Source organism: Aedes aegypti, chromosome 2 (assembly GCF_002204515.2).
Source record: "Aedes aegypti strain LVP_AGWG chromosome 2, AaegL5.0 Primary Assembly, whole genome shotgun sequence".
In the NCBI taxonomy this organism is placed as follows: domain Eukaryota; kingdom Metazoa; phylum Arthropoda; class Insecta; order Diptera; family Culicidae; genus Aedes; species Aedes aegypti.
This window is the reverse complement of record NC_035108.1, coordinates 8,236,789-8,251,096: the sequence shown is the minus strand read 5'-3', so window position 1 is coordinate 8,251,096 and position 14,308 is coordinate 8,236,789. Positions and strand designations below refer to the sequence as shown.

The following is a 14,308-nucleotide window of genomic DNA, read 5'->3' as shown; positions in this document are numbered from 1 at the left end:
CAACGAACGGTCCACAGATTCAAGAAGGTTGCGGAGGAGAAATGCAAAGAGGGATGCCGTGTGAAGTGGAGGAATGTAAAAAGAAAGAATTAAGCCATAGCGGTGCCGGCATGACAGGGCCTTAGGAAGGCAGCTCTTGTATGGTACTTATCACACGGGTGTCAACTATGTGCCGAGCCTTGTAAACAGCGCGCGATGGTTAAGGTTGGAGGTTCTGTACGACAAAATATAACATACTGAATCGATGAAATGCAAATAAATAAGACCGTGTAAATTGAAGAAAGGGAAACATTGTAACTGAATTGTAGAGGATCCTTCTAGTACGTCGAAAGTATGATCAACACTGATCCACAGCTGTGGCTTATATATGTAGAGTGTACACAAAACGAATATGAGTTAATGAAAATTTATTTCTAAATACATAATTTAGTAAATAAATGTAAATTGAGTTTAGTATTATACTGTGAACCAATTCCCTTCCCTCTTTGATGTTTTGACTTTATACCTAGTTCAAGTATATAACGTGTGATTACGATGCATTTCTTCAATACGAGTCTAGTACCCGACACTGAAGACGGCCTTGCGGTTCGTTGAAGTCGAAATAAGCGGATCTGTCAAATTTGTCAAACCCTAGTGGAGTGGAATGGTATATTATTAAATTCAATTTTCATTTATTCAAATGTATGCCACTAAACAGCTCGAAAATTTATTATCATATTATTTAGGCCGGAGCCCAAACGTACAAAAGTAAAATATCTATTTTTTTCGGCCCTATAAAATTTGAAACGGTGATTCTGAAACTTGATCCCGTGAGGTTGTTCCGCTGTAGCTATTACCAATGACGTGAATACGAAATAAATTCAATTCACACTAGACGTAAACAAATGAAATTCACAAAATAAAAAATCTGAAGCTCTTTAACAAAAACGATAAATTTACTTTGTTCATGTTTCAATACGATTTATCAATAATCAATTACAACCATATCAAATCAACAAACAATGACAACTGATTATTCCCAAGAAAACATTTGTAAAACAAACCATAAACACATCTTAAACTGACAGCAACACCCAACGACTTCTTCCACGGTTTAATTAATTTGCTCCGCTCTTGACAACCCGAGCAGCGTTCGGTTGACACTTCACTTTCGCACGCCTCTTCAATCCCATGGGTCATTGCTGTATATACGCCTCGCAAACATTTCGTTTATTGCCCAGTTATGGACGCGGATGGTTCGCACCTTCGCACACCTTACCCGACGTCTTCGGCGCTATAAATATACGTACCTACCCTACACGCCTGGGCATCTCCCTCGCGCTGGCAGACACAAGGTCAGCTCTTTTCCTCCGTCACGACGCCGCCGTTCAGGTTTGGTAAACTATCCGAACCCAAGTTCACCCAATGTTTGTACCGGTTTATTACGTGAATTTATCCGGACGGATGGCTGAGTCAACCGCATGATATCGGTGGAACGTGATTCCACGCGGCTCAACCACAACTGGTGATCAGAGAGAAAGATGTGGAAGATGCTGCATGGCTTTGATCAGTCATCCAACCTTTGTAACTGATTTCGTGCGTATTTTCAGGGTCGCGGCCAAAATAAAAAGTCAACGACATCGAGGGGATGGTCGTTTGATTTTTGACTCATAGGTTGTAAACAGGATCGTATTTACAAGGTAGGAGTAGGTTGGTCGGACGAAGGGGTCATGGCCCCACAAATCATGGCTGAACTTTTAAGAAGTTGTATCAACTTCTGTGAATCACAACAAAATATTTGAAAAATCTAGATAATTCCAAAAGTTGAACAATTTTTAAGCGATTAAAATAATAGACAAGAGTTGCACCAAAATAGAATACAGAAAAATATCTTCATATTTTCATAAAAGGAATTTAGTTGACTCCAAAATATTGAAAATGACTTTCAACCATGTTTTTGGCATTAAATCTAAATTGTCATTTTGTTGTTTTGAATTCGAGCGGTCCTTCTTAGAAAAAGGCCCCCACAATACTATGACCCCCGGGCACTCACATGTGTATATCCGGCTCTGATTGTTTATGTTATTACTCGTTGATTAATATTCAATGTCACGAACGCGGATGTCCCATACATTCTTCATGAATTAATTTACACCTTATTTTTGTCTATTTTCAGATTATTACATCAAGGGAATACAATCTGCCCATCAAACAGAGTCAACCACGAATTCCGTTTCGGCTCTCGAGGCCGACCAGGACGACGACGGCGACAAGGACTTCGACCCGCCAGAGACATCGGCGCCCAAGACTAGGACCCTCTAGGACCACTGACGAACCCCCTCCGACGCGAAGCTCTCAGGCCACCATTCCACGGGATGGGATTGCACAAAAACTATTTCAAAGTAGGACAAAATGCCAGTAATCAGCTGTTCGGCCTGCCACCACGTGGCCCAAGTGGCGCTACGCCGCTATCGATGCTTATATCGCAGGGAGCGAAATTCAACAACAGTGAGTACCTACCTTCCGCAAATTACCATAAATCAGCATAGATGACAGAAAAAGTCAAGGATCGCAAACGCCTCTTACGAAAAAATTAACAAACTAATTCGAAAAACCCACATTGTCACTCCAAAAATGTCAGTCCCATCAATCCCGGTGGAAAAAAACGGACAATATTCGCCTCAATTACATCAACGTCAGGTCAACCCGTGTGGCCACTTGATGTGTAAATCATTTTCTGATTTACGACCACCGGCACTGTCCTGACTACCATTGAGTACTCATTGAAAATGATCTCCCGGAGAACAGGTTGGTAGTACCTGTTATATATCGTTCAATTTCTTAATCATAGAAACGAGAGGTTGCTCTCAACAGGTGCATGGTAGGGCGTAGTCCAGTACGGTTACCCGCAAAGTAACTGCTACTCATCAAGTGCATTTTCCTTTTTCGCGTTCTTATCATGGTGTGGGAAAAAATGCTGCTTTTGCAGTTAATGAAACAGTGCTGATATCAGTTACACCTGGAAGGGCTTATCTGATTGTGGCGATTCTCTTTCCAAAATTTAACAGCAGTAATTTTGATTCTTGTTAACCGCTATTTTTGAAAACCAACACCCACACATTCGACCTATTCATTATACGATAATGGGCGCAAGACCGATTTTGGCACCGTTATTACGGTTCTTTCGAAAATTTTCCATTCTGCGGTAGCCGCCAAGCTCTACCGCAGCTGTCAAAGTTCTACCGCAGGCTTGTAAATCATTGTATCATTGAACGGAGCCATCTAATCGAAGTGTGCTAGTAGACTGCAAAGCTTTGAAAACAGCAGAAAACAACAATCATTAGCGTGGTTTCCAAGATATCATCGCAGCCGATCGATGATGCTTTGTGCAAATCAGTAATATGATTGCTGCGGTAGCTTTCTATTCAACCGTAGAACGGAAAGTTATCCCTAAAATTGCAATATTTTTTGCATAAAATCTACATTACGAATTATCGTTAATTACACAGAAAAAAATCCGTTCTCGTATCCGTGAACAGCAGACGTGAACTCGTCAACGAGCAAAAATACACCGTGAACTAGATCATGTTTATGTGCACGCGTTGCCTAGTTCCGAGAACGTTCATGTAAATATGATGGTAGTTCATGGTGTATTTTGACAGTTCACGTTTTCCAGATCTCTTTTTTGAGCGTGTAATGGCATATATTTTTCAAATCGAAAATGATTGAATAAGTTTGACAAAAGTTAATACCATATAGATTTATTCCAACTATAGTTTGTATTCGTATTTCGACCTAAACTGTACGGCTATTACTTCAGTGATTTTATCCCGTTTTGTATAAGCCCGTTTGACATAAGGTCATATGGCATTGGCATAATATATCATAGATATCACAGCGTAACAAAAAAATACATTTTTACGTGTCTCAAGGATCAAATTATGAGTCTCTAGTAGATTTTGGGTCGCTGAATCTGATGCCGTACTCAGAAATGTTCCCTCACGTCACATTTTTTTGCTACAGGTCGCCAAAGTTGCATAGAACACTGATTTTATTGATGTTTACATGAAATTTGAAGTATGATTTATCAAACTTTTTTGTGATATAATCTACCAAACATGCTAAATAGAGCTTGAATTTTCAATTTAGATACAATTTAGTTGAAATTCCACGATAAAATTTAGTTTAAATCGATTTTTTCCACATGCTTGCTGTCTTCATATAAAATTCTTCGTTTCTCTTAGGCGTCGTCCACAAATTACGTAACGCTCTAAGGGTAGGAAGGGAGTAGGCTCAAGCGTTACGGAAGGGAAGGGAAGGGGGTCGAAAATTTTTAATTTTAGCCTTAGGTAATAAATGGTCGCCGCCTTATATGGCAAAATATAATAATATTAATAAAAGAATTTCTGAACCACCAAAAAATAACATTTTGCCATCGAAAATATTATGAACTTTGTTGATAATTAATGTTTGACACATGAAGTTTTGAATTCTGTGACAAATTAAACAAATAAATTGCCGTACAAGCTGGCAAACTTGCATGCAAGTTGGCTGAAAGAGTCAAATTTTGCATTTTCAACAGTCAATATCTCGAAAACTAGACGTGCCATGATATTTATGAAAACGGCAATGAGCGGTATTTTGGCACTTGAGACGAAAACGTGTTCCGCAGTGTATTTGGAGATTTTTTCTGCACCTGTGGCACTGTTTGATTTCTTTTTTCTTGGATTCTGTCATTTTTCGAAGCTTTTTACCGAGTTTGACACCACCGAACTCAGAGGACAATACAATGCACAATAGAGGTCCCCAAGCAAACTGCCACGAACATTAACGCACAATCAATCTTACACAAGTCGATTTCCTCAGAATGAAAACGTATCGATGTTTGTTTGACGTTATTGAACTTTCGGTCAACGGCAGGCCAAAAAGGAAGTGGTTGTTTTGCAGCAATTTTGTTTATATTTGGATTCTCACAGCAAACAAAAGCAATGTTGTGACAATTCTTACAGCAAACAAAAAATTTTTTGTCAATATTGCACTACTACGCAGGCAACTGGGTTGGTCTATGGTCAAGCTCCATATAAAGGGGCGGCCAAAACTACCAAAACACATCTTTGAGATTTTTATGATTTTTATCATTTTAAAATATACCTCATGTATTATATTATTATGATTCTTAATTGAAATTGAACTAAAATTTGACGTCAAACTGACTGAAATCAAAAAATTGAAAAATGTAACAATAAAATAAAGTACGAAATTCATATTTAAGGAATGCAATATTTTCCCAAAGTTACACTCTATCTGAAAACTTATGGTTCAACACTTTTATCGAGCGTGAGGATGGAAAAAAATATTTGGTTGAAGTTTTTATACCGTTCAATATTACACTTTGGTAATTTGATGCATTTTGAACATGAAAAACAACTCTTGTCGCGTCATGTCGCCGCCATTTCGAATATTGCACTTTAAAATGCATCTTTAAATCTTACAAAAAAACGTTTAAATTGTTTGCAGAAATTTGCTGATTTGCAAGTTAGAGCTATTTGAGTTATTCAATATTTTCATACATTTTGACGATATTTTTCATACAAAGTTGATATAAAATATATTTAACCACTCTTCATACATATTTTGATCAAACTCGTTAAAATACAAACAAAATTTGTGCTTTCAGCCAAATTTGATTGCATTTCTAATAAAAAAAAACTTTTTAAACAATGTTACGTGATATGTGAATAACCCTTTCTGAAACAATAAAAACGCTATATAACATATTCAGATTACATATTTCATCGATTAAAGCGATAAAACTAGTTTTGGCCTAACTTCGTTTTTTTCCGACCATTGTGCAATGACAACAAATGCCGAACGCACTTTAGGTTGGTTTTAGATTAGCGTTGGGCAAATTTGTCCAAAATATCGATGTCATTGAATCGATTCACATTTGAACTGTCGAATCGATTCACCGATTTAATCGAATTTTTTGCATCGATGTTTTTGATCCGATTAGAATCGAATGCAAATTGAAATTTCTAAAATGTGTAATCAGACCAAATGCATTTGCATTACATTTCAACGTCTTTCAGTTGGCGCGTTTTTTTCTAACAAAATCTGTTATAATTTTGGATGGTTAGTAGTTAAAATAACAAAAATTATAACAGTATTGCCTCCACACTAAACGAAATATGTTGTATATTACGCAAGATGTAACTCATTATGTTTCAAACCAAACAAAAATATAACTCATTTTGTTTTTTTTTTCATATCTGAATTATAACAAAATTAGTTATAAGCAATTATTTTCATTTTTTTATAACTGATTTTGTTCAAATCATGTTATAATTTCCTCCGTCATGTTGGGTTGCTTCTAACAAAAATGAAAGAAAAGTTGTTACTTATAACACATCTTGATATAAATGTGCTACAATTTTGTTGTAATCCATTGGTCGGATCGAGTAATCAAATTTTTGGTGCGCTAAACATCGATTCAAAATATCGATTAATTGTAATGAAATCATCGATTTCGGAACATCGATTCAAAATCGTTCCACGCTATTTTAGATCGTAATAGTTACGTTGAAAAAAATAATCTTAGTAACAGTTAATTTGAAAAAGGGTATACTGTTTAGAGATTTTAATTAAATTATCAACAGCAGTTGTTAAGAATTGTTATAACATCACATTTTGACAAAAAACAGTTTGATTTAAGGCAAATTTATGTATGACTGATATATTCATGCACAGGGTTTCAGTGATTATTAAAAAGCATAACTTGAAAAAGCCGTAACTTGATAAGGAAAAATTTATAAGCAAAATATTGAAAGTTTTGATTATGGAGGCAAATATTTTTGTTGAAAATATGTTTAGCTTTAATCTCAAAAAATCTTCACATTGCATAATTTAAACAAACAACATATTTTTATAGGTATATATTCGAACGATCCAATATTAATTTTAATTTTAGAAGTGTAAATTAGAAGAACAACATATTTTGTACAGAAGGGAAAATTTGTAATTGTAATAAATATTTTTTGAGCATATCTCGAAACAGTGCAGGATTCACAGCAATGTTTATTTTAACAGCAATGCTTGAAATAATAATTCAAACAGCGAATACATAAATGAGTCAAATAAGACATACAAGAAAACAGAAGAATAGTAGAAAATGAATTTAGCAACATCGGAGTAATTGCAGCAATTGATTTTGCTCCATTGAATTTTTTTGCTTATAACTTTGGCAGATTATTTTTTTCGTTTGTTGCCTGTATTTAGTAAGAAAAGCAATACCAGCTTCGAAACCAACAATTATTGGAACAATTTAGCTCCAGAAAACAGCCTATCTGTTAAACAAGGTAAGCTTAATTTTAACTATGAATTGTGTTAACTATAATTATTCTTACATCATATTTTGTGAAAACAATCATTATTTGAGAGAAGGGTTCGGGGACGAACCAGCCTCGGGCTGAATTTCCTCATAATAAAGAGTCTACTAATTAATTAATTAATTAAGAGTTCTGTTTGATCTTTCGACCTTGACGCTTGCTCCAACGGGGGCGAGCGACGAAGGCAGGATCAAACATGTCGCGCGTCGGTCTAGTAAGTGAAAAAGTGGCGTGATCGGTTAGTTCTTTTTGATCCTTTGACCTTGAGTTTTTTTTTTCCTTTTCGGGTTTTTTGAGTTTTTTTTTCCTTTTCGGGTCACACGCCTTTTTTTTCTGAGTGCTTTTATATAGCCGAGCAAACGAGTGAGGCTGAGTGTGGATTGTGGCTGCACAGTGAAGGATAAAGGATCAATTGGTGAGCTCGTTTCATGCTACTATTTCTAATCTATAAAATATGTATGACTGCACATTTAATCATTACAATTGTGGGACGTAAATATGAATTTTCAACAAACTATGAATTGTTCGTCACTGTGAGTGTCGACACAAACTCTGATTCATAAATTATTTATGTTTCACATTTTTTTTATTTTCAGAACACCCCTTTTTACCTTTATTTTTGTAATTAAAAAAAACTTTGAATGGTTCGACACTACAAGTGTAGACTTGCGAAAAGTTCACTTTATTCAACAAACTTTGGATGGTTCGCCACTGTAAGTGTCGGCATAAGAATAAGAGTGTTCTATAATGTTCCAACCAATCAAGTTTTTTGTTTCTTTTCAAATAAGTAAAATATAATAACACATGCTTTCGTCCTGACAGCTGTAGGAATGTTACATTTAGGTATTTGTACAACAAACTTTGAATGGTTCGTCACCTCAAGTGTCGGCATAATTTTCCACTACATAGAAATTGTTCATATCAAATGAAAATATTATATTTACAAATAAGCATGTATATATCTCACAAATCATTATTTATCATGGTCTAAGTGAATCCTGTGACCCAACGATTCTTCCCATTAGCAAACATCCCTCCCAGTAACCTTTGTGGAGATGCAGAGGCAAACACGGTCTCCAAATAGCAAAGGTTACACACTAACATTCCTTCCCCCAATCCCACCTGACTGCAAGGACGTGGCCGGCGCCGTTATTGACCCTGTATAAATAGAGGCACTGAATTATGCACATTGAAGAAGATTATGGCCAATTCCAGCCGAACTTCTAATTGATTCTTTGTGCATTTTCACTGACTTCGGTCAATCACGGAATAGCAACCATTGATATGTGTAGTCAGTCTAAGCTAAGCTAAGCTAATAATGAAGAGTCTACTAATTAATTAATTAAGATTATTATTATTATTTATTTATTCGATTCTACCTAATGTTGTTACAAATTCGTTTTTTTTGGCAGAGATTTGTGTCACTTACAGCTGCGAGTAATGTCAAAAACTATTTCAGGAGGTCGATTATTATTTCCAAAATTCAACTAACAGGGAAAAATTAAAAAAAAACCCTCGAATTCAATTTTATTCTATTCTTATATCTAATAGTATCACAGCTATGCTTAAGGAAAAATGGCAACAATTAGTGGATTATTAGACATTTCGCAAGATAATCTGAATCTTTCTGCAGCTTTTTCTACGAATCTGAAAATTGTTTCAATTTCAGCTATTTCATGCACCTCTTCTGTACAATACCAAGGGCTTAAATCAAGCATCATTTTCAGAAGCTTGTTCTGTTTAACTTGAAGCCGTCGTAGGTGGGACAGCGCACAATTTCCCCAAACTGGGCAGCCATATGTGAGGACAGGCCTAAACACACATTTGTAGAGAAGGAGTTTGTTGGCTATCTGGAGTGGTGATCGACGATTTATCAATGAGTAAAGGGAGCGAGATAAACAGTTGGCTTTGTTGATGGCCCGATTTATGTGCTTATCGAACAATAGTTTTTGATCTAGGGTTAGGCCCAAATATTCTACTTCCGCCTTCCAGGGGATGTTCGATCCATTGACGTTTATTTCTGCTGTTGGTAGAAATCTCGGTGATCGCCTTCTGGTGAAAAATATTGCTTGAGATTTCGTAGCATTGGTTTTGATTCGCCATTTATGTTGAAATTCCTGTAATTTATTCTGGGCATGTTGGAGTTTACAGGTCACAATTTCGGGGTCATCATCAGTCGCTAGAAACGCAGTGTCGTCGGCAAAAAATGCGTAGGTGACGCCGTCCACTATCAGCACATCACTGGTGAATATGTTGTAGAGTGTAGGACTCAGGACGGATCCTTGAGGTACTCCACATGGAATACGATGGACACCTGATGTGCAACCGTTGACAGATACAGCAAAGGACCTCCCCAAAAGGAACGACTTTATCAACTTCACCAGGTATAGCGGGCAGTTTGCTTTTTGGAGTTTGAAAATTATCGCTTCCTGCCAAACGGAGTCGTAAGCCTTTTCTACATCTAGCAATATCATACCAGATGACTTTTTAGCCGAAAATCCTTGTTTAACAAGCCTCGTGATTCTGGCGAGTTGATGGTTAGTTGAATGACCGTTCTTGAAGCCGAATTGTTCGTTGGGAACTACAGGATTTGCTTCCAGGTGGCGATTCAAGCGATTTAGAATTAGCCGTTCTAAGATCTTACTCAGGCTGCTCAGCAAACTAATTGGACGATAGTTTGTAGGAAGGGTAACGTCTTTGTTGGCTTTTGGAATGGCTACAACATTTGCATGCTTCCACTTCTCAGGAAAGTACGTGAGTTTCAGGCAAGCATTGAAGACTTTGGTTAAATAAACCAAACCTTTTCGAGGAAGCCGCTTGAGCATAGCATTACGAATCCCGTCTTGTCCTGGTGCTTTTTTGCTTTTTAGTCTCTGGATGATTTTTTTTATTTCGCTAGGTTTAGTGAAAGTGGCAACGTCGATATTATGGAGAGCGTGACTTTCCAAATCCTCCATTGCCCGATGTACTTCTGAGGTAGTTTCTGGATCACTGCGAAGTTGGTTGTTGTGTGAGTTTGCAAAGTGCTCTGCTAATGTATTCGCCTTTTCCGCGTCAGACACCATGAGCCGGTTTCCGCATCGAAGAGGTGGTTGGTATTTGATTTTATTCCGGAGATTTTTGCTGATTTTCCAAAATTTGCTGCTACCATTTGTTAGATTACGGATGGTTGTACCAAAATTTCGAAACTTGTAGGTGGCACTTTCGTTGCGGATTTGGAGATTGAGATTTTCAACAATTGTTCGCAGCAAGGGATCTCTAGTTCGGCAATATTGCCTTCTTCGTACGTTCCTCAAACGAATCAGAAGTTTGATCCGATCTGGAAGGTCGCGCTTCTGAGGATTACAGTTGACAACTGGCACCGAAACTCTTTCAGCCTCAACTAATGTGGTAACAAGCGTTTCAATGGCAGTATCGATTTTGTCTTCAGTATCCAGGTTATTTATGACGTCAGATGTTAGATCCAGACTTCTGGAGACTGAGTTCACATAAACGGTCCAGTTTGCGCGTTTATAGTTCCTGTACTGACGGAACTCATTTTTGAAGGGAGTATCAGCATTGATAGTGAACATCACTGGAAAATGATCCGATGAAAGATCTTGAATTGTTTCTGGGACTGACATATCCATGGAATTTCCCGACAGCACTAGATCAAGTGTAGACGTACTTCTACCGTTTGGAGCCATTCGAGTAAAACCAGCTGGGAAATGAATGAAGAAGTCAGATGTTTCGTATTCCCGGAAAAGTATTTCACCCGCCTTGTTCATTTTTTGGCAATTCCAGTACCGGTGTCTGGCATTAAAATCACCAATTACGAAAAATGGCTCAGAGAACCCTGTTATGGTACGAAGATCACGTTTGAATTTGTTGAGCGTACTTAGGTTGGATGATCCAGGGAAATAAGCAGCAACTAGATGAATTGGAGTAGCGTCGGTGTGAACGGTTACTTGTAAAACCTCGATGACGTTAGTATTCAGTCCACCAGATTGGGTGAATTTAATTCCTTTTCGAATAAATATCGCCACGCCTCCTCCTCGGGTTGCCTCCGATGAAGAACGATCTAAACGAGTGCATGTGTAGTCATGATGGTAGATGGAGATATCTGGACGTAACCAGGTTTCTGTCACAACTGCAATATCGATATTCTGGTTGTCCAGTAGATTGAAGAATTCGCTTTCCTTATTACGAATAGAACGACTGTTCCAATTAAGTATGTTCAAGCTGGTTGTGTTATCCATTGTACACATACTTGATCATCAATTCCGACAAGGCGAGAAATTGCTGTGCCTTCGTTTTACACGAAGAGAGACGAGTGAATAAATCGCTAGCAAGATTCATAAACTCGTGTAGCGAAAATAGTTCCGATTGATCGGGACCAGCATAACCACCACCACCAGCAGCACCATCAACAGCAACAGCAGCAGCAGCAACAACAGTAGCAGAAGACCCATCTTTGATAGCGTCAGCGAATGATTTACTCGGAGTAACAAACGTGGAACGAAAGCTGCGACCTCCCGGGGCATGGGACAAAGCAGGTGCATCCTTTCTTCGTGAGCTTTGCATCTTTTTCTTCTCTTCATTTTCCTGGATGTGGTTTTTCCTTGCTGGACATCCTTTGTAACTAGAAGTATGATTCTGGCTGCAATTGGCGCAACGAATTTTTGATCGATCATCTGTTGCTCTACGAGGCGGTAATGTACAGTCCTTCGTGAGATGCAGTTCCCCACATTTGACACACTTTGCATCCATATTACAGTTGCGCATTCCGTGGCCGAACTTTTGACACCGATAACACTGGATAACTTCTCCAATCCTCCTTGAGAAAAAGCGCCAACTGACAACTACATTGAACAGCATTTTTATTTTTTGCAGTTCCTTCAATTTCACGGCACCCTTCGGGAATTTGAGCAGGTACAGAGCTGAATCTTCATCTTTCGATGAGTACAGTAACTTGACCTCTACTGGGAGAACATTTGCTTGCTTCAGTTCTTCTCGCACTTCCTCCAAATCGAGCACCGGCAGACCACCTAGCACTATTCTGATCGGAACTTCGTCGCTTGTACCGTGGGTGAAAAATTTAACATTTTCCGATTTGAGGGCAGCAACAACAACGGTAAATTTCGTCTTTTCTTTAACGTGAAGACGAATGCCGCCTTTGATGATTTTCTGTGCGTAATTTTTCTCACCTACTTCTAGGGAGGACATTAGTTTATTGATGTCCTTCACAGTACCGTTTTGCACGAAAATTGGAGGGCAGTGAATCTTCGATGCTGATTGTTGTGGTGTTACTCTTTCTTGCAACTCTTCATTGTCCATGAGCGTATCGAAAGGATTTTCTGTCGGAACGTTTGGAACCGCAATCAAAACATTGTTGGCATTGCTGCAGCCTGCTATCGGTTGAGATGAAAACTGGTGACCACTATCGCTGCTCTGGTTTCGAGGCCGCATACTGTTTTCGTCAGTCGAGTTATGACGACGCCTTTGCTGGACATTGGCGGTCAAGAGATCATTATCAACCATGGTACTAATCTCTGTTTGCGTTGAGGTTATGCGGACTTTACTTTTATCGTAATTTTTACGAATCATTATGGAACACGGTCCCCCATTGGGGCTACATTCCGAACTCGCGACGTTAGACGACACGCCCGGGGTACGTTTACCCAGAGTTTTTGATTTTTCGGACTGTATTTTGAGAAATTATTCAGTAACGAATATACGTATGAACAAATCGATCTAGCCTTGTTGACGTTTCGGCATGAACTGATTTTTAATTAATTAAAGAATGGTTCATTTGTGTTAAATATTTCAAAACCAAAATTCAATTCGATAGCGCAAATCAAAAGAATAAATAGTATTTGAAAAGAGGGCAATCTGTGGGTGGATAATTATATACTGTTATGAATTAAGCGTTGATTATTTTAAATCATTGCCAACGTTTCGATTCGTGACTGAAAGCCGAAATCCAATTATCATCATCAAAGTCCAGTCAATCTTTGTTAATATAAACTGTTAGTAATATTTTCTCCAGTATCGATAATCAGTGTGTCATTTTATGTCTTAATTTATTGAAAAACCATGAGGTACCAATTATTTCCAAAATAAGCTTGGTGTCGTCCGTGGGATTTTAGAGAAATTAAATAAAACGATTGTCACCTTAAGAAATGTTTGATTTCAGACTCATTATGCCATTTTATTCCAGACTCATTATTATTATAATGACTTTTATGCACAACGACCATTATGTGAAACGACCGTTATGCCGAATTACCAATATGCCAATCGACATTTTGTAATACGGCATTATGCCAAATGACCTACCACCATCTTAAGTTTCAAATAAACAGGCTTAATAATACACATTGAAAATTATCCTCAATATAACCAGAGTTTGTATCATACTCTAGAGCTGTCTACTGTCTTTGCCTCTTTGTGAGAGAGAAATAAATACTAAGCAGAGAGGCAATGAAAAATGAGCGAGGAAGGTGCGGAACAAAACACAACAGATGAAAATTCCATTGAAAAAGAGTGCCTTCACAATTCCGCGAGGCCTGTTTTGTTCGGACAGGTCACTCAAGAGTTGTTTTGAAGTGTGATTAAGGATGAGCATTAGCCTGGGACACGATTATATGAAAAATTGAGATAATAACTTTTTTCACAAGTGTCGGATTGTTTCGAGTTCTTCGGCAATATTCTTCATCGTAAAAATACCTATCGAGGTCTGTGTTAATAACTTTTATAGGGATCAATGGGCGACCTCTGGCGATTTTTATTTGCAAAAGTAAGTTTTCCCATAGTAAATCTCATACAAACTTTGAACGGCTGGCGCTAAAATATAGTTTCTCCGATCAAGCTGAAATTTTGCACAGTTGGTATGGGACCTAAATGCAATCCAAACAGTGGACTGGAAATTTTGTCCCACACTAATGAACAAAGAAGCAAGAGAG

General features: G+C 37.8%; 1 protein-coding gene across 1 annotated transcript in view; it reads left to right on the top strand.

The window, feature by feature from the left end:
* The window catches only part of LOC5579861 (scavenger receptor class B member 1), a 214,426-nt gene that overhangs the window by 122,909 nt on the left and 77,209 nt on the right, over positions 1-14,308 (top strand). The window contains exon 2 of the mRNA XM_001664272.3: positions 2,156-2,487. Within this exon, the coding sequence (XP_001664322.3) occupies positions 2,355-2,487 (133 nt within the window). The 5' untranslated portion in view covers positions 2,156-2,354. The remainder of the gene's footprint in view (positions 1-2,155; positions 2,488-14,308) is intronic.